The sequence below is a fragment of the Dipodomys spectabilis genome, unplaced genomic scaffold (assembly GCF_019054845.1).
Source record: "Dipodomys spectabilis isolate Male_0828 unplaced genomic scaffold, ASM1905484v1 ptg000373l, whole genome shotgun sequence".
NCBI classification, from domain to species: Eukaryota; Metazoa; Chordata; class Mammalia; order Rodentia; family Heteromyidae; genus Dipodomys; species Dipodomys spectabilis.
Genome location: NW_024871050.1, coordinates 683,362 through 710,635, shown reverse-complemented (window position 1 = coordinate 710,635; position 27,274 = coordinate 683,362). Strand labels below are relative to the sequence as shown.

At 38.7% G+C, this 27,274-nt stretch overlaps 1 protein-coding gene across 3 annotated transcripts; it reads left to right on the top strand.

Annotated features, from left to right (window-relative positions):
- Positions 1–93: 93 nt before the first annotated feature.
- Kctd18 (potassium channel tetramerization domain containing 18) lies at positions 94–25,897 on the top strand. Of its 3 annotated transcripts, XM_042666949.1 has the most exons (8): positions 8,165–8,235; positions 8,404–8,415; positions 10,832–11,048; positions 12,678–12,889; positions 15,740–15,933; positions 17,180–17,274; positions 21,842–21,944; positions 24,293–25,897. In XM_042666949.1, exons 3-8 carry the CDS (start codon positions 10,889–10,891, stop codon positions 24,771–24,773), a joined length of 1,245 nt encoding a protein of 414 aa, XP_042522883.1. In that variant the 5' UTR covers positions 8,165–8,235; positions 8,404–8,415; positions 10,832–10,888; the 3' UTR covers positions 24,774–25,897. The 3 variants fall into 3 exon arrangements, with proteins under 3 accessions (XP_042522884.1, XP_042522883.1, XP_042522882.1); XM_042666950.1 differs by lacking the exons at positions 8,165–8,235; positions 8,404–8,415 and adding an exon at positions 94–247; XM_042666948.1 differs by lacking the exon at positions 8,404–8,415 and having other exon boundaries at positions 8,165–8,246.
- The last annotated feature ends 1,377 nt before the right edge of the window (positions 25,898–27,274 follow it).

The window sequence follows — 27,274 nt, the reverse complement described above, 5'->3', positions numbered from 1 at the left end:
CCAATCGGGTTCCGTGAGGGCCGCGCAAAGGAGCATGGTTACCCGGAAGTGGTAGGCGGAACGGGCGGGACCTCGCTGGAGCGCTGCCGAGCGCCGGGAGCTCCCGGGACAGCTCTGTGGGGCGGGGAGCCCGGAGGCCCCCTCCACGCACTGGTGGGAAAGGAAACGGGCCTCTAACGAAATTACCTTCGTTAATCTGATGTCTAAGAGGCTTGAGAGCCGAGTCACCTCTGTTGTTTACATTCCTGTAAGTCACCTGCTACCTCCCGTCTTGCATCCTTGCCTTCACATTGATGAAGGCCTTTAGATTCCTCCTTCCTTCCGTCCTTCCCTCCCTCCTTCCTTCCTTCCTTCCGTCCTTCCCTCCCTCCTTCCTTCCTCCCTTCCTCCCTCTTCTTTCTCTTTCTCTTATCTCTCTTCTTTCTCTTTATCTTTCTCTTTATCTCTTTCTCCCTCCCTCCCTCCTTCCCTTCCTTCTTTCCTTTCTTTTTCTTCCTCTCTCTTCTTTCTCTTTCTCTTTTTCTTATCTCTCTTCTTTCTCTTTATCTCTTTCTCTTTATCTCTTCCTACCTTCCTTCCTTCCTTCCTTCCTTCCTTCCTCCCTTCCTCTCTCCTTTGTCTTTCTCTCTTTCTCTTTATCTGGTCTTTCTCTTCTTTCTTTATCCCTTTCTGTCTTCCTTTCTTCCTTTCTTTCTCCCATGCGAGTACTACGGCTTGAACTCAGGGCTTCATGCTCCCTTGGGTTTTTTTTTTTGCTCGGCGCTGGTGCTCTGCCACTTGAGCCATATCTCTACTTCAAGCTTTTTTGCTGGTTCTCAAGAGTCTCTCAGATTTGTCTTTCAGGCCTGAACTTTGAAGCTTTGAACTTAAAGCCTCAGTTTGGGGCCTTCTGAGATGCCAGGATTACAGGTGTAAACCACCAGTGCTTGGCTAGTTTTCACTTAAAAGTCTTTCCTGTTTCCTTTTTAACTTTATGAGAGAAAGCAGCGTTGACATTTCATTCATAACTCAAACTCAGTATTTCAATCTGTTTTACTTCAGTGTCCAAGAATGGTGTTAATTGCTGTTACAACTGTGTTTATGCATGTACTATCCGCTTTATTTTTCAAGGCAATTAATTTTGGTTCTTTTCACAGATAACTTTCATAATGTATACAAGGTCAGATGTGGTGGTTTCCATCTGTAATCCCAACACTAGGAGGCTGAACAGGAGGATTGTAAATTAGTGACCAGTATGGGCTACCTAGCAAGTTCCAGACCATCTAGGGCTATAAAGTGAGATCGTATCTAAAAGACAAATTAACCAACAAACAAATAGAATGTTTTAATGTACTTATAATGTACCATGCGATTTTTTTGTTTCTTTGTATATTCTTCCCCCATGGTTAACCCCTGTTTTCACTGTATTTGATGTTGGTGCCCTGCATCTTGTATATACGTTTTTCTAATTTGGGGAGGGGAAGGGAAATAACAAAAAGCTGAAATAAGGATACAGGTTGACACATTGTAACAATGAGATGTACAAGACATTATGTAGAAAACGAACTTTACAACTTGGTGGAGGGCTGGGAGAGGGGAGATGGGAAGGGACGGGAAGGTAGGGGAAAAACAAAGGAGGGGGTGACAATGCTCCATAAGAAATGTACTCATTACCTTACTCATGTTTCTGCATGTAACTAATCCCTCTGTGCAGTATCTTTACAATAAAAAATATATAAAAAATAGAATATGAAAATAATTTTCAGAAAATATAGAATCTTTCCCTTCTGTATTCCATTAGATTGAAAAATAAAAATAGCTTGTAAATTTATGTTTTAACTGATCATGCCAACTTCATATTCTTAGCAATGTTTCATTCATTTGGCAATCATGACTTCATCTTTTTAGAGAAAATAGGTAAGTGATGCAAATGGTGCTTTTGATTTAAAGCCTTTTAGTCTAATAATATGTTTCTAGATCAGTCTTCAAGTAGATAGAGTTGCATGATTCTTTGGGAAAATGTTTATTCATTGGCCAACTGCCAAAATTACAATAAAAACTTCAATAATAGTGGTTTAGAATATAATTTATGGCTGCCTATGAGTTAAGTAGCACTGTATCTTGTTTACCTAGCCTAGCACCTTACACGCTCAATATCTATGCTTCTTTAAATGAACCTTGTCATATCTTTACCACCTAATGGTTATTTAATTTCTTCCCAATCACTTAATCTCTCTGGGATTCTGTTTATTCATTTATAAAATAATGATTGATACTGACATCCAAGATATTTTTATGATGTTTCTGATCAACAGACCATTTTGTACCAATACATTAATATTGCTTTCTTCTAACTGGTTTGTTTTATGGCTATAACCTTAGAACTAAAATAAATAGAAAAGGGAGACAGAGAAGTCAGATGTTGGAGATATATTTGATATTATTGGATTAGAATACCAAAAGATATTAATTGCTGTTTTAGTGCAGGGAGAGCAGTACAAGTGCTTTACAAATTGTAAAAAGCATTCAAAATGTACCTTCCTATCATATCCAATCATGAACCTAAAAAGTAGCTGAATTTAACTGGATCTCAGCTTGCTTTCTGCCATTTGCCTCTTTGTATAATAGATAGAGGCAGAGCCCTGGATTAAAATTCTAGACAGAGCCAAATGGGGTAGGGCACACCTGTAAATTCAGTACTGTGGAGGCTGAGGCAGGAGGGCTGTGAATCTCAAACTAGCCTGAGCTACATAGTGAGTTCCAGGTTAGCCCAGGCCATATAGCATGCTCTTGCCTCAAAAATCACACACACATCACACACATACACATGTAGATGTGCGCACGCACATACACACAGGTGATAAGGCCTTTATATACTGTTCCTTGTTAAAACTGTAAGCTTTCATTGTGATATGATCTTGTATTAATTGATTTTGTTCCTCTCTGTTTTCCTATATTTTTAATAATCTATGCCTATGATCTAGCCCATTGTCTTTTCTTCCTAACTCATAGGAAGAAGTAGGGTCTTCCATGTAGTCCATGTTCCAATTCTGGCTTCACAGAATGTCACACCACTACTATCTTTCCTATGATATTCACTCTCCTCTACCAATTCCTCTTCAGCTTAAAAGTAGAGTACAAACCCTCCCTCCAGCCTGGATTCCATGTAACTACTGTTACTTTTCATAATCATCTCCATCCTTTCTACTACACAAGGAGTGCCTGTCAAATTCCTGGACTCGGTTTCCCTACCCCTACCCCCTTAGGTTTTTCTTTTTTGTCTGTTACCTCTTTGAAATGAATTCCTCTCTTCCCTCCATGAAAGCCATGTCTTCTCCTTTCTCTCACAGTCTCTCTGCTATCTTTTTCATCTTTCTTGATGAACACTATACATTGATGTTGGCAGGATGCTCCCTCTAGCTCTTTGTACTCCATTCTCTACTTGTATAACATAATGAATGCCTATGATTTCCATTACTGTTCATCTGTTTTGAGCTCTACCATGTGGGCTACACCAGGGGCTGAAGGTCACCTCTTTCTCAGAGGGTGGATAAAGAGGAAAAGGACTAGATTTGTGAGCATAGATGAGTTTGTAAATGTAAGTGGCTTATAAGCTTTCAAATGTGAGTGTAGGACTATTATATATCACTTTGTTTAAAACATTTTCTGCTTTCTTAAAAATAATCAGAGCCAGGTGCTGGTGGCTCATGCCTGTAATCCTAGCTACTCAAGAGGCTGAGATGTGAGGATCATGGTTCAAAGCCAGCCTAGGCAGGAAAGTCCGTGAGACTCTTATTTCCAGTAAACCACTAGAAAACCAGAAGTGGTGCTGTGGCTCAAGCGGTAGAGCACTCGCCTTGAGCTGAAGAGCACAGGGACAGAGCCCAAGCCCAGAGTTCAATTCCCACGACTGACCCCCCCCCCCCAAAAAAAAAAGAAAAGTACTAAAAATAACCAGCTCCACATTGAAAATGTGTTGGTATATGTAATTTTAAAAAAAAACCACTAAGAACAGAAGTATTATTTTAAAATGGACCAAAACTTCTTTATCTCCTATAGTTTGTCTATTTGAATAAAAAGGAAATTATTCTTTGGAGCCTAAACTTTAAGCTGTTCTGATTTCAACCATGCCACAAGATAATGCCCTCTTAGCATACAATTAATCATACAAAGAAATACAAAGCACTGGTTTCTAACTGGGTGTCCTGCTGACCAAAGCAAGTTGGAATCTGAGTGATCAGCTTAGATTCCTTATAAACAAAATTTAGATAATGTATATAAACCCAAACAAATAGCCTCATTGCACTTTCTTTGCCATAGCAGGAAAAAATGTTCTAAACATTTAAAACAATTAAGGCCTGGTTTTTTTTCTATAAAATTATAGTAATAATCTAAATATTTCTTATAAAGATTGGGTATGGAAAACCCTTATACATTCAATCTTAAAACAACGACTTTCTCCATTAAAAAAACAAAACTACTGATTGTTTAATGTACCAAAGATTACTTTTATTCTTTCATCTTAATTTTATCATTAAAGTAGATGATAGATATTTTTTATGATGTTCACATTTCCTATTACTGATTGCATTTTGAAAGAGGAAGAGAAACAGGATTATCCCTATCTCCTACCATAGCTCTAGGTCTAATAAGGAAGGACTGGGAGAAGACCTTAAGCAGGAGGCAATCTCCTATAAGCAATGAAGAAAAGTCCCTCCCAGAAAGTCAGCTGACACCATGGTATTAGACTTCAGGCTCCAAGGCTGTGAGAAATAAAATGCTGTTGATAAACTAGCATTTTTTTGTTGTTGTGTGCTTGTGTCTGTGTTTCTTAATTATCTACATCTATTGTATATTTCTCTTGGATTGTTCATTTTCCCTTTCAATTTTTAAGAGTTGTCTTCAATTTTGTTGCAGATATTATCTCTAGTTTGTAATGTGCTGCTTGTTTTTAGTTATTAGTTGATAGTAACATTTTCAATAAATTTTCAGTGTAATTTTAAGCCACAGTACTATTTTTCCTATACCAGGGGATGAAGAAACTTTTTTTTGGGGGGGGGGGGGTCTAGTCATGGGGCCTGACCTCTGGGCCTGGGTGCTGTCCCTCAGCTCTTCAGCTCAAGGCTAGCACTCTACCACTTGAGCCACAGCGCCACTTCCAGCTTTTTTATTTTTGCTTATGTGGTGCTGAGGAATCGAATCCAGGTCCTCATGCATGCAAGGCAAGCGCTCTACCACTGAGCCACCTTCCCAGCTCCAGAAGAAACTTATACATAGTTTATTTTAGGCATCTTGTCACTGCAATGATTCCATCTGGTTTCATGGCTTTAAATGATTATACCTTCCAAATTTATATTTTTTAATCACAGCACTTCACTCTTGAGCTCCAATTTTCTTAATTGTTGTGTCTCTCTTGGCTATCTGTTATATCTGAATGTCAGCAGTGCAAAATACAGGTTCTGATCTCTTTTGTTAAGGCTATTCTACTTCCATAATGCACCATGTTAGTAAATTTCCCATCATTTGGTCCTTCAAGTGAACAATCTAGAGGTAATTATTCCCCATTTTTTCTTTGTTTCCTGTGTGTAGCAGCCATGAAAATAGCTTTCTAATCTCCAGTTGCAGAGAGCATTGTTGACTGATTGCCCTGGCCTCTGTGTTCTGAAATCCATCACCATGTTCCACGTTGTGCTTCCCTTGGCCTAATCCCAGACAGCAATTTAAGAGCAACAGGAATATTGAAGTCCATTGTCAGAAGATACAGACTCTTCAGAATGTGGACTTTGGCTTGGAGACTCCACATTGGATTCGATGGAATTTTCTTAGAAGTATATACTGTGTTTAACCTTTCTATCCTTCCTTTCCTGTTTCGCACAGGTTTCACACTTGCTTGTATTCTAATATCTCTCCCAGTTCACCTCAGATGCTTCTCTATTTTTCCTTCACGAGTGTTTTTCTCAATAAATCTCTTGGATGTCTAATCCAATCTGGTAGGCTGCTCAGAAGACCTGAACTAACACCTTATAGTTTGTGCATCAGCAAACTTCATGTTATTTCCATCTCCTAAATATCTTTCATGTATCCATTCACCTACTCTACTGCCTTCAAAGTGGAAGTTACAACTTTCCTCCCCTGGAGTAGCACAGCAGTAGGCTACATGGCGTTTTATGTCTTTCCAATACATTCTCATCTCAGTAGCCAGAGTGTTGTTTTTTTTTTTTTAATGGTGAATTAACTGTGTTACTTCTCTGCTTAAAGCCTTCTATTGGCTTCATTGTGCTTAGAGTAATTGTTTACTCCTACCATGGCTACAAGATGTTTTAAAACCTGGTTTCTATCTCTGTTCAGTCTTAATTCCTATCATCTTCCTGTGTGCCAGTGTTCACTAACCTTCAAACACCATTCACCACCAAGGAACTGTTACTGCTGCCTTCTCCCAGGCCAGATGACATCTTCGCCTTTTACCCCTAAAACCAATGCCCCTTGCCAGCATGAAGTAGCCAGAGAGAATCTGTGCCCCTTTATAACAATAAAAAGGTTGGAATGTTAGGTCTGCTTGAGAGAACAGCCCTTCCACCCACGCTCCTTTGTGAAAGACAGTAGGTACCCTTACCAGAAATCACCTGCCCAAAACTGGTGATCACCTGTAACTGTCAATCTCCTGACTGTGAGTCAGCAAAGGGCCTGAGGTGCCAAGGTCACTTCTGCATCTGCTGTGGCCGCGCCTCAGCCTCCCCTATATAATCTCTCTTCCCCACTGTAAGTTCGCACTCTGAAAACCTCCATCTACATCTGGTGGTTGCTGGCAGTTTGGTTTCTCCTAATAAACTCACTTCTGCCTGAACAACCTCCTGACAGTCAGTCTCCTTTCGGCAACCCTTACCCATTCTTTTCTGTTTATACAAATAGCCAAGGCCATTCTACTTGCTCTCCCTTTTTTCTTAAATATTCTTCATCACTTCGGAAGCTGTGCTTATTCTCATTTTTAGCTGTCAAACATCCATTCCCCTCATAAGTGAGGACTTCTCCACCCAAGCTATCATCTTTACTATTACCTTGATTCTATTCTATTTTGCTTACTGTTTGTTTTTCCCACTTGAACAGCCCCATGGGCTACTATTTGTTTTTCTGTGGTCCATACTCTTAAGAATGGATGTTACCCATTTAGACCCACAAAATCTAACATGTTTACAGAAAAAGTTTTCTGACCATTGTACTAGAATGACAGCTGTATGGCTCAGTGACATTGCTTTAGTTCAATCCTTCAGTCCCAGTGTCTGGCTCAAATCTAATGCTCAATAATTATATGTTGGACACTCCTTCCCTGCTTCTCAAGACTGTTAATATCTGAGGGGGGAGGCAGACTTACCTTTCACTGCCTTCTCCCTTGCTGAGACCCTAACAGAGGAATTAGGAACCAATCAGCATGAACTCTGGGGATGTGCCTTGGAGACAAGACCATGTACAAGGTAGAATACAGATGGAAATGGAGACTGGGGTTTAGTGTGAAAGAGAAATTAGGTAGTTCTGCAAAGGACTTAGCACAGGGTTAGAGGTACAAAAGTGTTCAATAAATGTTTGCTCTAACCTCAATTTTCTTTGCTGGATCAAGAAAACAATTACTTTTTCTTTCTCTCTTTCGCCTTTTTTCACCTATTTTAGTGTAACAGTTTCTACCTTCCAGCCAAGAAATGGGTAGGGGAAAAACAAAGGAGGGGGTAACAGTGTTTGATAGGAACTGTATTCTTACCTTACTCACGTAGCTGTAACTCTTTTGTACAGTATCTTTACAATTAAAAAAGAATCGGGAGTGAAGATTCCAAAATATAACTTTCAATTTTAAATTAAGCAAGGAAGTTCTGTGTGGAAAAGCTTTGTAAATCGCACACACTACTCGAACGGACTTGGCCAAGTTCATTATACCAATAATTCCTAGCTGAACACCCTTCCCAGTAAGCTGGAAGGCGCCCTTTGCTGCTCGCGTTGGTTCACGGGGGCGGAGCCCTGGAGCTTGAGGGGCGTGGCGTGGTGGGGCGTGGCCGCTCCGGGGCGTGGCCTATCGCGAGCTCCTACACGCGCTCCCTCGCGCCCGCGCTCTCCATTCTCTCTCTCTCCCTCCCTCCTGCGGCGCCGTGGGGCCAGGCCGCACGGGGGCGCCGTCGGGCTGTTCTGTTCCGGGAGTTGCCGAGCAGCGGAGGAGGCGCCTTCTTCCGCGTCCGGCCCCGCGGTGTCAGGCAGGGGCGGCACTGAGGGCCGGCGGGTCGCAGGTCAGTCAGGCAGTCGCCGATGCGCAGCCACTGGGCGCCTGGTGGGCCGCGGGCCCAGGAGTCGGCGGGACGCCGACGACCCGGGCGCCGGGGCTTCAGGCTGTGGCCGAATCGGGGTCGTCTTTCCCTCCGGTCGTGGGAGGCCCCCACCCCCTCCCGGCGGGGTGCCTGGCTCCTCACGTTTCCCCTTTGACCCGGCTCTGAGGAGGAGCGCCCCCCCCCCCCCGGGCGCGGGTCCGCGGGTCCCGCCGCGCAGACGTCGGGAAGGACGCCGCGGGGCCTGGAGTCTGCACGTCGGCGTGCCCGGGCTCTGATGAGGGGAGAGGGGGGACCCGGGACCGCGCCCCCGCCCCGAGGCCGCCGCGGGGCCAGCCGGAGCTGGGGATCGCCCCGGTGGGGTGAGGGCAGTTCTGGGCCGCCTGGGGTGCTGCCCCCCCCGTTTCCTTCCCCCCTCCCCCCCTGCACACACACACACACACACACACACACACACACACACACATCCCCGTGCCGCTTAGTGACAGGCCTGAGACGGGCCTCGGGGCAGTGCTAGATGGGACCCTGTTGGGGACACAGCGGGCCATCCCACAAGGCTGTTTGGGGATTTGCTTTTGTGTTTTATCTGTGTCTGTAGGGACAGCCATTCCTATTGTAGAAGCGGATCCGGGAAGCATTCTGTAAGTGGAGTTATTTTAAGAGTGACACTGCCCCACCCTACCCAAAAGTCGGGCTGAAAACAGTGGGATAAAATGAGGAAGAAGTACAGAGCATTATATATTACTGAAGCAGTGTGTCAGATTCGAACTCAGGATGGATACTTGGGAAGTCAGGTTTGCCCAGGATCTTGAAGTAGAGGCAGGATCCCAGGGGAGCTGGTCACTCACTGGCAGTGAGAACCGGCTCCATCCCACGCCTCAAAGGTGTGTCTTAACAGGGATCTTTCTAGAAGGCTGGACCTTTAGTTCCCATTTTTTCTTCTTATTTTGGTGGCAGGCCAAACTGAAACATCTAGGAAAGGATTATAGTTGATCACTTAATAAAAGTGAATTGACAGTGATGTAGTTGAGCCTTTGGCAACCATTTGAAGCTTGCTATGAAATGTATAGATTATGTAGGATACCTTTTTCACACAGTATCATTTCTGGTTCTAAATGAACACAACAGTGACTTTTGTGTCACACGTGGATGAAAAAAATCACTTAAATCATTTAAAACTTTCTTAAAGCTTCACTCTAGTGTGAAGAAATTGAAACACTTATAACATTTAACAGGTATTAAACGTGCAGTTCTAAACCAGTCTGGCTATTAGTATTATAATTGTGACAAGATTTAAAACTACCATTGTTACAAATTCTGCTCTTTTGTTTTCTTAAATCTCCAAAGTCAATATCAAGTTCCTCAGTATATAACTTAGGATAAAACTTATCGTACTAAGTATATTTGTCATTTATTTTGCTCACTCTGTGAGCCAGAAATTATTATATATATATCTGCATTTATTTTTTTAGTTACCAGTAACTGGCACTTCCTGTGGAGAAGTGGATTTTGAACTGAACCTGGCTGTTGAGGCCAAGCTCCTAATCACAACCTACATTGTCTTTTTCTTTTCTTTTTCTTTTTTTTTTTGTGTCAGTTGTGGGGCCTGAACTCTGGGCCTGGACACTGTCCCTGAGCTCTTCAGCTCAAGGCTAGTACTCTACCATGTGAGCCACAGTGCCACTTCTGACTTTTTCTGCTTATGTGGTGCTGAGGAATTGAACCCAGGGCCTCTTGCATTCAAGGCAAGTACTCTACCACTGAGCTACCTTCCCAGTCTCCTTACATTGTCCTTGTCTTTTTCTTTTTCTTTAAGAGAAAGTGGTCAGCTTAGGGCTGACTCTAATTTATGATAACTACTTTCTCTTTATCTGCTAATTATTCTCTGATGGTCCTTTTTTTTGTATCTCTTAGCTTTTTTTTTTTTTCCCCCTCAAGTCTGATACTCTACTTCTTAAGCCACAACTCCATTTCTAACTTTTTGATGGTTAATTGGAGATAAGAATCTCATGGAAACTTCAAAATGTGATTCTCAGATCTGAACCTCCTGAGTAGCTAGTAGTAGAGGTGTGAACCACCAATGCCTGGCTTCTTACAGTCCTTTGATATAGCCAACATTGCTGCCTCCATTTTATAGATGAGAAAACAAGAAAAAGATAATTTGTCCAAGTTCTTAGCATTTTATCCCAAGTCATAAGACTCAGTTTTATGCAATATACTGATCTCTGCAGACTTTGTAGTTATAAAGACATGTGTACTGAAGGTTACCCATATTCCCTACCTTTGCTTTACATGTGATAGACCATGTGTAACTTTAATTATTTGAAAAGTTGGTTCAGCAGCTATACTTTGCTGATATTTTATTATCTGATACAAATCCCAGGTCAAATTTTTCCAACTTCTTAGCATATCTCAAACTTTATTCATATAATATGGCATCTTTTAGCATTGCTGGTTCCAAAGATGTCATTTGAAATCATTTATAAAAGTATTTGTTTTACATCCATTTAGTGGTAAAATGACAGTGTTGTTTCCTTTTGCTTTGACAGAGGAAGTTTTGAAGTTACTTAAAGTGTGAGGCAAAACTTGGAGTGGCTAAGGACACAATGGCGGACCATAAGGTGGACGAAGAGGTGCTAGAAGTTCTTCGACTAAATGTCGGGGGCTGTGTTTTCACAGCCCGGCGTGAGTCTCTGTGCCGCTTTAAGGACTCTATGCTGGCGTCTATGTTCAGTGGTCGTTTTCCTCTAAAAACAGATGAATCAGGTAAATGTCCAAAGTTTGGAAGCATGATGGTGAATATTCATTAAAATAGAATCTATTTTAAATTCCTTTTGATTTTCCTAATTACCATGGAATGCATTAGATTAGTCTACTAATTACTGAATTTATTAGGACTGTATGGAGATTAAGTACATAGGGAAATTAAGCACTAGTTTCTAAAGTCTGTGATACTGTTGCTAAAAGTTGGCAAGAAAGTAAGAGGGTGTCAGGACCAACTGTGACCTAATTATCAAGATTAGCACATGTGACATGACAGCTGCTGAAGTCTATCAGTTTCTCTTTCTCTCAAGTTAGAAAACATTTTTCTCTGGAGAAAGCAGCTGGCCATCTTGTTGATGACAGTCATGGAATTAGTGTTGTGTTCCACACTGGTATACCTGTGTGGTCTCCTCTGTGCTGAGATGCGTGGCTAAGAGATGCCAGGGGAGGCAGAGGACCAGAAATGATGTTTTGGAAGAAACTAGAATATAGGATAAAGTCTCTGCTTCAAGTATGGTGGGAGCCACTGATGAACCTACTGCTATTTGTAAAGAAACCTTTATCAGTCCAAGAAAGGCTTTCTGTATTATGTTTTGGACCTTCCATGAGCCCTAGAATCCACTGTGGTTCTGTGGTAGAGGAGAGGGCTCAAGGGGTCCTGAGCATGGAAGGTTGGCTGCTGTCACTAGCTCAGGGCTTGGGAAAGTCATTTGTTCAGCTACATGGCAGTTGAAAGAGTGGGAAAATATCTAGCTGGTACCCAGGGCTTGATAATGAAAGGAAGCAGAGATTGAGCTTTAGTCTCTACTCCCAAGATTTTACCTCGCTAGTCCTTTTTTTTTTCTACATTAATCAAAAGAGAAAGAATCATTTTCTTTATGCAGAAGCTTTTTGGTTTCAATTCTACTAAATTCCTAAAGAGCATCTTTTATCATAAAATGGTGCCAACACAGTATTTCTTCTTGTTTTAAGTGTAGATTCTCATACTCCATGTGATTAACCCAACCATTCCAGACAAAGGGCACACCTGCTCAATGCTTGTAGCATAGTTGACTTTCACTAACTGGTCATATGATGATCATGCCACATTCTGTTCTTGTCCAACTGAGCTGAGGCTAGGGGTGGTGAGCTTTTGCAGTTGCCCATAGTGGGGTAGAGTGATTGTAACTAAAGTGGATCTTGGAGTATATTTTCCTAAATAGTAAAACTACAGGACTCTACCACTAAGCCACACAATATCTTTGTGCAAACTGTGAAAGAGGGCCTTCTATTCAGGAAAATACAGTTCCATGGCATAGTGCATGGCTGGATGAGTAAAGCATGGGTTTGATTTAACTCCACTGATTCCCATGGCCTGCCCCCTCTGTATATAGAACACCATATAAACCAGACATAACACTCCTGATGATATATATTTGCATCCAGACTCATATGCAGTGTTCTGTAAATTCAGATGATTTTCCCAAGCAATTCACTCAAATTCAGTTTTAAAGTATTATTGCTAAGTCAGAACATCAAAACTTTAGCTCAGCGTGAGTGGCTAACCCTCTTTTACTAGATGTTAACCTTCTTTGGTGAAAGAAACTTTTGTAGTTGTAATTGATCATTGTCTTTGAACTGAATGTTTTCTAGGGGCTTGTGTTATTGATCGCGATGGACACCTGTTTAAATACCTTTTGGATTATCTTCACGGAGAAGTTCACATTCCCACAGATGAACAGACTCGAGTTGCCCTACAGGAGGAAGCTGATTACTTTGGCATACCTTATCCATACAGCTTGTCTGACCACTTGGCCAATGAAATGGAGGCATATTCTTTAAGGTCAAATATAGAACTTAAAAAGGTCTTGACATTTTCTCAAGTTTTAAAAAAAATCCTATATTTATTATACACAAAGCAATATATACCATTTTTCATAGCTTGTGTTGTCACATAAACCAAACAGGAGGCAGCTTTTACAGTTTTGAGCACATGTTTCTTAATTACTCCTACTCACGTTATAAAGCTGAGATTTGATTCTAGAAAAGTATATTACTAAATATATTGCTAAAAGACTTATCAAATTCCCATAACTTTTTTAGTGATACTGGAATTTGAACTTTGAGCCTTTTGCTGATAATGTGGCTTGAACTCAGAGCTTCATGCTCTTTATTGACTTGCTTCCTCGTGGCTGAAACTTGCTCTATTACTTGAGCCATGTCTCCAGCCCAGCTTGGAGATGAGTCTTTCAGACTTTCTTCCTGGGCTGCCTTTGAGCCACAATCTTAGTCTCCTAAGTAGTCAGGATTACAGACATAATTTACTAGTGCTTGGCTTGGATAATTTTGTTGTTGTTGTATGCTGGTACTGGAGCTTGAACTCAGGGCCTTGTGCTCTTTCTTGGCTTTTTTTGTTCAAGGCTGGAATTCCAGCACTTGAGCCATACCTCCACTTCTAGATTTTTTTTCTGATTACTTAAGAGATCTGAGTCTATTAGATTTATCTGCTTAGGCTGGCTTTGAACCACATCCTCAGCTCTCAGCCTCCTAAGTATCTGGGATTACAGTCATCTACTACATACCAGTGCCTTCGATGACTTTTTATTTTTTCATTTATTTATTTTTTTGGGTCCGGTCGTGGGGCCTGAACTCTGGGCCTGGGTGCTGTCCCTCAGCTCTTCAGCTCAAGGCTAGCGCTCTACCACTTGAGCCACAGCGCCACTTCTGGCTTTTTTCTTTTTGCTTATGTGGTGCTGAGGAATCGAACCCAGGGCCTTGAGCATGCAAGGCAAGCGCTCTACCACTGAGCCACCTTCCCAGCCCCTTCGATGACTTTTTAATAGAACATTCTCCTTTACAAGTTTTTTTTTCTTTCTTTTTTTCTACTAGGGATTGAACTCATGACCTTAGATTTGCTTAAAGTTCTTTTTAAGTTAAGAAAACTGTAGTATATGAGAGCATAGTGTTAATTATTTTTGGTTTATAAAGTAATTTTTAAAGGAATGGTCATGCTAAATAATAAAATCTCTTCAATTAGTATAGCAGTTTCTTACTAAGTTAAAACATTAGTTTGATAAATTCTCTTTGAGACTGGTAAATCTTTTTTAAGGTGTTTCTATTTCAAATCACATTTTAAAGATTTTTACATGAGTTCAAAAGCTTTTTTATCTTTTTATATTTGCTACTAGTTAACATTCAAGAAAAATACTCCCTAGAAAATTGTCAATAATGAAAACTGTCAATTTTCATTATTAACACTTACCTAGGGAATGTTTTAAGTGGTTTGAATTATTTAATTTGGATGTTAGTATGTAGATAAGCAAACTGGTGGATGTTTGGTTATTAGGCATGCAGACAAAAAAAAAAAAAAACTAATTTGGTTCCAGATCCCCTTCTGGAATTTGCATGGGAGGCATGGGCTCTGCTCCTGAAGTTACTTATAATTTAACTGTCAAATAATACAGTCTTTCAATGCTATTTCCTACATCTGCAGAATGGGGCTACAAAAGCTTGGTGATAGGTTAGAGAGGGTTATCTTCTTTTGAATCCTGTTCTATTTCTGGTTTGTATTGAAAAAGAACAAGGGCAGCCCACACTTATTCTATCAGCCAACACATATTTATTTCAAATGTTTCTGACATGTATGGCACTGTACAAGAACTATGCGGGACATCAAGGTATTTAACATTCAGTTTTCACCCTCAAGCAGTTTATGGTATAATTGGAAAATAAAGATGTGCAAGGGAAGTTAAGAACCAAATATAGAAATTAGATGGCAATGTTAGATGCCAGTACAAGACATGAAAGTGGGCCTAATTTCATTACTGAGTTAGTAAGCAACTAGGCATCTTCTTTGTGCCAGCCCCTATTGCAGAAACATGGTCTATTTCAGTGAACAAAATAGACAAAGATGCCTGTCCTAAGGGTCCTCAAAGCAATCATACCATTTGTTCCAGCAAAGGCCCTGCCACTCCACTGTGTGAAGCCCCTTGCTCTTAGCCCTGTAGCATCATGTCTTCTTATCAGGTGGCATATAATAAGTATTATATCATGTGTTGAAGGCTCATTGAATGATTTCTGATTTCTGTATTAGCTATAAACTAGTTAGTATCATCTTATATCTTATATCTCTTAGACCATAGACGGTATCTCCACATGTTCAAGTGAATGAATGAATGAATGAATGAATAGGTGGATAAATGCCAAATGAGTTCAGGCAGTGTATATTGAGTTTACTTATGTCTACTAGTATAAAAAAATAAGTTTATCTCATTAACTCATGGTTGTAATTTGGGGACCAGCTATGGAGATAGTCAGTAGAAAGTGGAGGAAAGATACAGGTAAATGAGACACTTTAAGAAAAACAAAGGAATGAGAAAACACTAATTCTTATATGAAGATTATAAAATTAAAAGTGATATGCAAACTGAAAGAGAAGATAAAATAGAATTTCGGTGTGAAAAAGGAGTCTCTAAATAAAAAGTTGTTAAGGTTTGGGAGGTATTTTTTGTGCTTATTCCTCTCCTTCCTCCAGTTAATTCATAACATATGTATTTAAAGACTAGTCTGAAATTTATAATTTCTTTTTTTCTGTTATGACCATCTCAAATTGCAGCTGTTCATGAAAGTAATAGAGCACATTCATTCTTTATTTTATGCCATAATTAAATCCAAATTTTATGTTATTATATTTTTTTCTTTCTTTTTTGCTTTAGGCCTTAACAGACTTCTGTGATTCATATGGCCTAGTTTGCAATAAGCCAACAGTTTGGGTTCTCCACTATCTTAACACATCTGGTGCGAGCTGTGAGAGTAGAATTATTGGTGTATATGCCACCAAAACAGATGGGACAGATGCTATTGATAAGCAGCTGGGAGGAAGGATTTACAGTAAAAGCATTTTTAAAAGGTATGTGAAAATAGTGTGAAAATTAAACAAATCATCCAGTGTCTACTAAGAGAGTTGTGGACTAGAAAAGACATCATGGCCCAGCAGACAGAGTGGCTCTCAGCTATGGAAATAGGCTGCTTTGGAGCAGGTGATAATACAGAGTATTTCACAGAGCTATAAGTCACAGGCCATCTTTGTGATTGAGGACAGCAGTTCTCAACAGGGACTGAGCACCAGAGACCCTGTAGAAGCCTTTAAAAAGTGAAGAAGCCTTTAAAAAGAAAGAAAAGAGGGGCTGGGAAGTTGGCTCAGTGGTAGAGCGCTTGCCTTGCATGCCTGAGGCCCTGGGTTCGATTCCTCAGCACCACATAAGCAAAAAGAAAAAAGCTGGAAGTGGCACTGTGGCTCAAGTGGTAGAATGCTAGCCTTGAGCTGAAGAGCTGAGGGACAGCACTCAGGCCCAGAGTTCAGGCCCCACGACCGGACCCCCCCCCCCCAAAAAAAATAAATAAATAAAAAGAAAGAAAAGAAAAGCTATATGCCCACTGTTTCCCTTGGACCATAGTCTGAAGTGGATGTACTAGCTGAGAGGTTGGCAGACCACTGAATGACTAGTCTGTGCCTTGGGTTCTCTACTAAGAATAAAGAAAGCCTTCTCTTTTTCTTCCAGCTCTAGAATTCTATGACTTGAACATATTAACTTCTTAAGAGTTGTAATCTCTCTGTAGTTTTACTTATACTTGTAAATTTATTTAGGAAGCTTTTATTGCTTTAATTCTGTGGGAAATTGGATTATGTCACAGCTTAGAGACTAATGTATGACCATATAAGCTTGTTTTAGTTGTTTAGAGATATCATCAGTGTCCAGCTTCCTTACAGATAAGGAAGTTTGTATATAAAATATTTAAAAACCTGGCATGATGCCAGGTTAATCTGAGTGAAAGTTGAATCTTTTCTAATTGTATTAGTTAGCTGATTTTCAGAAAAAAAACATCTTGTTGAAAAAATTTGTTTATATCATGAAATTAATACTTTATTACAGCAAAAAGAGACCAAACATAGATTTGTATATGTTATGGTTCATGCTTAAAATTCATATTGTCACAATAAAAAAAATTCATATTGTATGTATGTACGTTTGTATGCATATAGATATATGTGTGTGTGTATTTCCCTTTACCATTTATAGAGTGCCTGCCTGTTGACTGTATGTGTATATATCTACACCTAGGTAGTTTGTTTTCTTTTTTTGTAATATTTCTAGAGAGGCGGGAAATAATGTTCAGTACATTTGGAGCTATTATTCAGTAGCAGAGTTGAAGAAAATGATGGATGCCTTTGATGCTTGGGAAGGAAAAGGTACAGTACATTTATTTCATTTCATGGAAGTAAGTAGACTTTTCCTTAATAAAACAAAGTAGAAATTATATATATATATATATATGTATATATATATATATATATATATATATATATGTACATAGTTTTTTGAGAAAGCATTCTTTTTAGCGTGTCAAGGTGTTACTTACTTGCTAATACTGAGGCAGCTTACTTACATGTCCTTAAGGTCTATTAGTTCCTAAATATTATTACATTATCTCGATGCTACTATAATATAATTCAGTAATATCAAGCATACTTTTTCTACTTAATTAGATATGAGTTTATTTGGATCTATTGGATACCTAGCATTGTCCTAAGTTAAGCATATAATGTATAAAAAAGGGAGAGGAAGTGAAAATAATGCTGGAGGACATGTATAAAGAGCTCAAATAAAACAAAACCTTTAAGTGCACACTTGGAAAAAAAATGACCATTTTTAATTAAACTACTTAGAGTTGATAAGGATAGTAATGCTTTAAACCCGCTATGGTATGCAGTTCCCATTAGATATCTCTTAGTACTGAACAACCCTGTGTACTATTTGCTATTTCTATTTGACAAGAAAACCAAGTCTTGGAAAGGAGACTAGCTTAAGGATCCCAGAGGGATATTTTTTTAATTAACAAGTAAATATGGACTGTCTGTATTGTACAAACCACTGTAAGTTCCAAAATTGGTCCTGTGATAATTGCATCTCAGTCCTCAAAATGTTGTATTGGAACTCAGTTATGGACAAACAGAGAGGTCAACTTGGGAGTCTTTATTGAAGAGCTAGCATCTGCAGGTAGACTCCTGTCTCAAAGACCTGCAGACCATCTAATATACTTAACACTGTTAGAAAACTGAGCCATGAGAGCAGGAAAGAAAGAGAAAAAGACCAATACCAACAAACCCTATCAGCGCCAATGGAGAGCTGAAGTGGCAACTAGATAGCCAGTATACACAGTCATGAGGCATGGAGTAATGGTGCCTGAGTTGATCTGGGCCTAAATAGGGCCAGGGTCAGGGGTCAGGGTTCATAGTACAGGACAGGTCCAGTAACCTCTCATTCAAGTCCCTGCCTCTAGGAATTCAGGCTCACCCATTACATGGGGATAGAACTTCTCTGCCTTAACGATGAAGACAAGATGGTGCCAGTTAAACCCAATACCCTAGCATCTAGCCACCATGTGGCCAAGATGGCACTGGTTAGATCCAGTATCCTTTTTTCAAAATAACCTTGAAGCTAGTAGAGACAGACTGCAGATTGCATGAGAATAAATGAAAAGAGAGGAAGCAGCTTTACAAACTTTACATCTGCCCTTCCTTGTTCAGGTGGGTGCTGGTCCCAGCTCTTCTTTTTTGATCAATTGTGTTTCTTTAACTTTTCCTCTTTTCTCCTCTCTTGTTACACTTTCCAAGCAAGCATAGTGGCATATAATAATGAAATAAGTGCTTTTCTCTTTATTACTGGTGATTTATCGTATTTTGAGACACTTATGCTTAAGTTGGGGAACAGTGTTGGGTGGGTGGGGGGGTGAGTTCTGTGTCTTCTTTTGTGTCTCTTTCATGGCAGGATGCCCAGGATTCTTTGGGAGGGCCCTGGCCTGGCTTCTTTATCTACTGACTAGGAAGCTGAAGAGGAAAGCTAGGATCATTCACTTTTTATAAAGCCTTTGATTGATTTTTAGCTCTTTCAAAAACATAATGGAGCCTCATTGTTATTTAACAGTTTCCAAGGAGGCTTTGAAATCCTTAAACCAGGAAGCAAAAGTAAGAGAAAAGTCTATGGAAGGGAGAAGACAGTTGTTTTATGTGGGCATATGTCTTTTTACAAAATGTAAAAAAGAAAAAAAGTGGTATTTTAGGTGTTGAATTTAATAGATAAAAACAGCTGGACTGAGTGTAGTTATAGAATCAGCAGCAGCTAGCTATGATAAATCATTTAGCAATTTTAGGGGGAAATCCCATTCATGGGACAGGCCAAGACATGCTTGGATCTTCTAATGAAGAAAATTGCTAATATGTATTTAGGCATCTCCTTTAGACATCTCTCCCCCTGTTCATTGAACTATCTAGTTCATTGAACTAGATACATCCATATTATATAGACCTATGCAGGAATGAACATGTAAAGTAGCAATGAAAACTTTGGGAAGTAGAAGTAATGAAAGGGATATATCTTAACTCTATTTGATAGTAAAACATGCTATAGATTTAGTGAAAACCATGTGTTCTGGTTTAGGAATAGAGCAGACAGAGTAAACTCTAATGAAAATAAAAATGCTATGTGTGATACAAAGTATGAATTACCAATGGAAGAACATAGATTACTTAATAAGTAGTTGAGAAATATACTTGAGAGGAGAAACAAAATTTTCATATCATTTAATGTAACTTTAATCAAGCAGTTGATTTATTAATAGGGAGATAAGTTATAAGCTCAAAATAGATCATTAAAAAAAGTAAATTTAGCTACACACATTTTGGTACAATCACAAGATGGAATACAGCCATTAAGATTATTTTGGAATATTATTTATGTGTTATATCAATACATGGAATATATTTATATATTGTAATATATGATTTTATAATCCAATATGATGACTATTAAATTATGTGTAACTTTTTATATAAAAGGGAGCTTTGTGATAAAATCAATGATTAAAAAGCAGGAAACAACTATAAAACTTTTTCAGTCATGAGCATATCACATGAACAGAAAAAAAAAGATTGGAATAAAATAGTTTTCAGGTTAAGTGTGATTTTACATTTTTAAATTATTTTTCTATATTTCCCAGGTTTTGTACAGTAAATGTGAATTACCTTAATAATTATGAAAAATGATTATTTAAACAAGTGGCAATGACTACTCATGGAAGGAAATGCTACTCTCATTAATAAAAAGATCATTGACATATACATTAACATGGATGTATCTTTTAGTGGTAAAAAAGACACTAAGTCCATTCTTGGAACTTAAGGGTTATTAGGACATTATTTTTTAATGCTGAGTAGTTTTTATTTACTATAATTCTTTGAGCATCTTTTCATGTATCCGTATATAATTAGCTTTTTTAAAATTGAATTGATAAGCCAAGAGCAAAGAGACAAATGATACATGGTCTCCCTGATAAGTGGATGCTAAATCCAAAATGTTAGGTGATACGACAAAATTAACAGGACTTAAGAAACAAAGAACTCCCAGTCATCTGGTCGAACCACTACTAAATGTCCCCATGCTGCTGATCACATGTATGGTGTATATGTGTACACTATTATATGTTATAGACTGTGATAGACAATTTGCTCCAGGAAAGTTAGAATGAACTTGTGACTTTAAATGAGCATCATTATTCCACAATACTGTGAAATTTGGGAAATTATGTAATCACTTAATCACAATTAAAAAAAAAAGAACCTCGGGGAAGGTAGGGAGGGAAGGGATGGTAGGGGGAAAACAATGGAGGGAGTAACAATGCTCAATAGGAAGTGTACTCATTACCTTGCTCATGTAACTGTAACCCTCTGTATAGTATCTTTACAATAAAAAATTTTAAAAAATTGAATTGAAAGTCACATAATATAGAATTAACTACTTTAAAGTATATAGATTAGTGGCATTTACTACTTTTACAATTTGGACAACTGATAACTCTTACTTGGGTATCTCCAAAACATTCTTTGTCACTTCAGAGGAAATTCTAGTAACCTTTATAAACAATTAGTCCCCATTCTACTTTTTATTAGTCCTTTACAACCATCATTCCACTTTTGGTCTTAATTGATTTAACTATTCTGGATATTTCATTCAAATGGAATCATGTACTATGTGACTCTTTGTATCTGACCTCTTTATTGATAACAGTGTTTTGGAGACTCAAAAGAATATAGCTTTTACTTTCTAATCAGAAGAGAATATCAAACTTAAAATTGAAAATGAATTTGTCTGGAATCACTATTCTCATTTTCATAGAGTGGTGATGTCTCCTGTTTACAGAGCAGTTCTAGTAACCCCACCTCATGAAGTCTACAGGGCAAGTGATATAATCACTGCTTCCAAGTGCTACTATACTGCCAACACTACGACTGACTTACAAAGGCACCTGACACTTTCTGTGTGCTTAGTTGGTTGTGAGCCCTTCAATAATCACCTCATAACTGTATGCACTGATAACAGTGCATACTGTTTTTATCAGCATATCACTGAGGAAATAAAAATTTCAGTCCAGAAAATATCATTCCCAGGGTCACATCAGTGAGTGAGAGTAGGATTCATATCTAGTTAGTTTTGGCTAGTGCCTCAGCTGCCAGTTGGGCATATATCATGAGTTGATTATCTCAGCAGTCAGTGGCAAGACGGGGTAGTTAATCAGCTTTGCCTGAACCCAGGTCATGAGCTGTGACACTCTACTGTCCTACAGCACTTTCTGTTTGTGTTGTCATCCTACCCTTCATTAGGTGAGAGACATAACCTTATACTACATCTTGTTGGTCTTATACTGTTGCTCATTGCTTATGGTATTTGGAGCTCCCTTAATGATGCCTTTTTATCTTCAAGGTGTTAGCTATTGGCGGGTCCCTCATGAGCTGATAGAATGTTGGACTTTGGAAGAACAGCCTTTACTTGGAAGCCTGCGTCACATGGCCCCAATTCGAAAGAGGTTCTTTGTGATTTTTTAAAATTATAATTGTATTATCTTTAAGTAGTTGTACAAATGAGTTATTTTGTATTTTTAAAACTCTGTAATTGATATTGTTAATGACTTTAGAAAAGAGAAATAATCCTTGATCTTATTAAGTTTATTAACGACCTAGATGGATAGTCTACCTTACCATCAAAATATAGATCTTGATAAATACAAAGTTACCGAAATAGTGTATAAGAGTTGAAATAATTCCCTAAATCTGGAGGTGAAGGACTGTGTGTTTGTGTGTATTTTATAGTACTGAGGTTTGAATTCAGGGCTTTGTGCTTGCTAGGCAGGCTCTCTACCACTTGCACCATACCCTGAATCCTATTGTATTATTTTTTGAATATGGTTTTGTTTTTATTCCAGAACCAGCCTGTACTGCAATACTCTCATTTATGCCTTCTGGGATAACTATGTGTTAGTGCTACCATACCTATGCTTTTATTGGTTCAGACGGGATCTTACGAACTTTTTTGCCTGGGCTGGCCTTAAACTATGAGCTTGATGGTCTCCACCTCCCATGTAGCAGCTAAGATTACATATATGAGCCACTGTGCCTAGAACAGTATGGTTTGGAAAATGCTGGTGGAAGCTAGAGGCATGACTTGCCTAACACCATGAGACTTTGATTTAAATCCCTAAGACTACTGAAAAAAAAATATGAACTTCATAGCGTAGTGCCAGTGCCTCATGCCTGTAATCCTACCTACTCAGGAAGCTGAGATCTAAAGAATCATGGCTTGAAGGAGCTCAGGTAGAAAAGTTTGTGGGACTCCATCTCCAAAATAGCCAGTAAACAGCTGTGCTGGAGGTGTGGTTCAAATGTAGGCAATCTGCTGAGCAAGTTAGAGGCCCTGAATTCAAACCTTGGTGTTGGTATTCCCCCAACCCCTTACTGGAAAAAAAAAATACTAGTGGAGACCACTGGAATGCTGGGTAGGCATTTTTTACCCCCCACAGAAATGGAATTCCAGGCTTTATTTGACAGCAGAAAAAGAATCTGTTTAGACTTAATACTTGAAATTTCCTGTGGGTTATTCTGAATTTCTTTCTCATTTATTTGCCATAAATAGCATTTTTATTTGATGATATTTTCTTGTGCTCCATGAAATTATTAGCATTAAATTCATCCCATATCTGTTTCTTTCATTGTTTTTATTTAAATTAATGTTTCTTTTTTTTTTTAGTATCTAAGTTTTATTCATGGCCTTCAATATTCTGATTTTTTTCATTGCTTGTTTTAGGATTTGATTCATATCTAAGGAATTTCAGACTACTTTTTAAGTTTTGCCTCTGGCTTCTTTTGCAGAAATACAGCTTATTAATTTTTTTAAAAAATTGGTCATCTTTTGTTAACACATCTCATTTCTCAAGGACACTATGAGATAAGCTTTATGATGGACAAATATTGTTTATTTAAAGAGCAGTGGCTCTGAACGGAGGTGTTTTTGTCCTTCCAGTGGATGTTTGACAGTATTTGGAGACAATTTGGTTGTTCCTCTCTAGGCTGGGAGAAAATTGCCTTACCTGTGTGCCTGTGAGGTGGACCTTATGTTGGGGAGATGGTGGAAAGCAATGGGAGGAACTGGCAGTGTTTTGACAATTCTAAGTAATTTTTAGAAATGTTGTCTTAAGGCTGTTTATAATGAATGGTAAACTATTCAGGAGTCTTTGAAGGCTTGCCCAGACTTCAAATTGGAAATCATCTAACCACACCCACACCATGAGTTTGACTATTCTAGTAGTCTCCAACAAAATGTGAACCACACATGTGAATTTTACTAGCTGTCAAAGGTGGCAGTGTGACTGGGAAATGCAGATGTAACAAACTTAAATAAACATCTTTCATATGTCAGAATGGATTTTAAAGGTCCATTTGAAAACATATGCAGCAGTTTTTCATCTGTATTTGGCTATGAACCCTCTGTTTCTTTTTCTTCAGTTGTTGACACTGCAGTTGTAGGAAAATCTACCTTGATTATTCTTGTGATCCTCTGGGCCACATTTGGACTATTGGGAAGAGGGTGATATGTTGTATAATCCTTAGTTAATGGTCCAGATTTTAACTTCTTGCTGATGTTAACACTATGTGTGATTTTAAAAGATGAAGTTTGCATTCAAATTGAGAATAATCTTTTGTAAAATTTGCTATTTTACATATTGACCCGGTAGATGAAAGATGAGGTGGGTTTATCTCTAAACTTCCAGTTTTAAGGAAAGCCTTTTTGTTAACCCAAAAGGTATGCTTTGAAAACATTTTTATTCATTACTAAAAGTGAAAATGCTGAAAAAAATATATGACTTCTGTATTTTTCTAGGCGATTGATAACCCTTAATGAAGAGGAAGAAGGTGTGAACTATAAGGCTGGTCCTAAGCCAGTCAGGTTTTTGGGCCCTTCCACAAGCACCCAAATTAAAGTAAAGAACTCTGCATCAGTCAGGGTGGCTCCAGCCAATATTGTCCAGGCCACTCACAACAGCAGCTGTAGAAAGGCAGCTCAGTGCTCCATGCCCAATGTGGGTATGAGGGCATCTGGGCTTTTTCCAGTTTGTGATGGTGCTGGGAGTGCTGAGAATGGAGCCACACACCCCTCGCCAGCAAAGGTGCTACTCTCTGACAAGAAGTCTACATCCCACCGAGTGATAAAGCTGAAGAGGACTCCACTGTGTGCTGTGATTCCTTCTGTGCCCACGCCCACTGCAGGGATGCAGGCTGGCTCCCCAGAGCTGCCTTCTCTGGAAGCCCCTAACACATTAAGTGGACAGACTGAAAATGGGAAAGAGCAGGCTGATGGATAAAAATGATGGAATTGAAATTTCCCATTTGTTTCAGAGCTTCCAACACTTTTGATACTAATAAGTGACACTAGTCCTTTATGCGGTAGGAGGGAAAACATGTTTCTGCTTAGGATTGTTGCTAGAAAAGTGACTTACGTGATGTAGGAATGGAATGACTTGTGTGACTTTGTTGTTGGAGTTATTCTCCTTTTCCTAACTTTTAAAGGATTGTTTGTCTATGGTCAGTGTGACTTCTAGTTTTTAATCTTTCTTTAACTTATTTGGTATAGAGACAATGAAGCAGGATAGTTCAGTAATTACTAGAGAAGTCCTCTTTCTTGCTGTACCATTATAGACACCATGAATTTTTGTGATGCCACTTCTTGCAGCCCAAGAAGGGGTCTGAGGAGTGGGGGAAGACATTTCCATCTGGTGAGATGGAGAAGGTGGTGTCAATGCCAGCCTTCACTGTGTCACAGCCAGGAGAAGTCCCAGAGAAAGTGTGGATCAGGTGAGGGACCCATGATTGCTCCTGGTCTCAAAAGACAATATGGAAAGAAATGATAAGAAGGGAAAAAAGACATTAGAGGTCTCACTTTGAGTCTTGCTTATTTTCCTTCCTGAATTGGCTTTTTTAAAAAACTCTTTTCTGTTAGCTGATCTATTTATATACACAAGAAAACATGGTTATAACATGGTTTTGTAATGAATTGTTAAAATATCACATTTAATTAGCAGAGTGAAGTTTTTAAAATAATTTGAAAAAGAGAATGTGAATGTTTAACTTTTTAGCTTGAAGTTAGTATTTGTTCTTAGATGTGACCCTGAAGTCATTCTGATTATAATATGATTTTGTGCATAAGATTTCTGTATAACAATATTTTTAAACAAAAAATTTGATTAATCCTCTATTTTTTCATGGCTATTCAGTTTGTATGTTTACTCTTACAAGTTATGTTTTATAATTGGATCACATATTTCTACTTTCAGTGAGCACTATGCCTGCATAAAGCATAAAGTTCAGAAAGCAGGGTAGTAAAACTACCTCCAGGGCTTAATACTGTACTTGCATTGCCTTGAAATAGTAAAGTAAGTATCTACTCAAAATATTACTTTTCAAATAAAAGCTTTTCCATAAAAAGTGACACTTTCTTTGTGCATTATTAAAGCCTTGGACCCTTTAGTAATATGGAAGTTTATAAAACGTTTCTATTTCTGCTTGCAAAAATTGTTTTCTTATCCAGATAAAGTAGAAAATACTTAAACCAGTTTTGGCTAACTGTCCATCTACTTACTGGTACCTTTTTAAATAGGTGATTGATTTAGGCAGAAGTGGTAAGATCCATGTTGACATTCTCTAGTAGAGAATGTCATCTTTTAAAAAGTGGTATTATAAAGTACCCAAATATTCTTTTTATTTATTTATTTTTTTTGGAGGGGGGGTCCAGTCATGGGGCTTAAACTCTGGGCCTAGCGCTATCCCTCAGCTCTTCAGCTCAAGGCTAGCGCTCTACCACTTGAACCACAGTGCCACTTCCGGCTTTTTTTCTTTTTTGCTTATGTGGTGCTGAGGAATCGAACCCAGGGCCTCTGGCATGCAAGGCAAGCACTCTACCACTGAGCCACCTTCCTAGCCTCCCCAAATATTCTTAAAATTAAGAATCATAGAGAATTTTTGGACTTTATTAGTATTATGTGATCTAAGACATTTTAAGTTTCTAGTTTGTATAAGAAAATTTCATACAAATAAAGTCTATAATATACATTTTATACATAATAAACATTTCTTTGATTCATTCAATAGCTTCCATTTGTTTGTATCAAGTAGTTGAAAGGAAATGTGCTCAGTACACTTAGCCTTTGTAAGTATTCTGCTTTGTAGAGCAGGCATTGGGAGCTGCTGCAGTGAGACGGGAAAGTAACAGGTAGATCTCTCACTGGTATCAGCAATTGAAGTCAAATTCAGAATGCTCAAATAGCTTAAATTATTTGGGAGTAGTTTACTGAGAATTTATCTTGATTTTCTGTCAGATTTTGAAAAATTTGCTTTTTTAATACTAAAGCCTTCTTTATGTTAGCAGACTCTGCAAATATAAGAGTTAGGTAACTGCTATAAGCCATTGTTCTTCCTGGACAGAAAGGAGAAGAAAAGTAGCAATTGGAGAAGTAGGTGCATGCAGTTGGATCAGGAGTCATATAGAAATACCAAGTGGTAAGTAGAATATTTAAGAACTACTCATAAAAGAGTTGTGTGTTACCAGAGAACATGTGAGGAAAACTGGCTTGTCCTGGTTAAGTCTGATTAACTGTCATGGAGAGCCTACAGCCAGCAAAATAAATCCTACTGAGGGATTTATTTTACTTGTATTGCCTTATGTTGGAATTTATAAAAAAGAACTTTAATATGTTTTACTTATTTCTTTTTGGTTTTAGATCAACATTGTAATTGAAAGAAGCTGTGGTTGGTTCTTAAATACAAGAAAATGAGGTTCAGAAAAGTTAGAGCTGTACAGTAATGATCA

What these genes read in the sequence shown, in the direction of transcription:
- Kctd18 (XM_042666950.1), top strand. Translation starts at nt 10,889, where the DNA reads ATGGCGGACCATAAGGTGGACGAAGAGGTGCTAGAAGTTCTTCGACTA. An exon ending in AGTAAAAGCATTTTTAAAAG is followed by an intron (nt 15,934 to 17,179) that starts GTATGTGAAAAT and finishes TAATATTTCTAG; the next exon opens with AGAGGCGGGAAATAATGTTC. An exon ending in TGATGCTTGGGAAGGAAAAG is followed by an intron (nt 17,275 to 21,841) that starts GTACAGTACATT and finishes TTTATCTTCAAG; the next exon opens with GTGTTAGCTATTGGCGGGTC.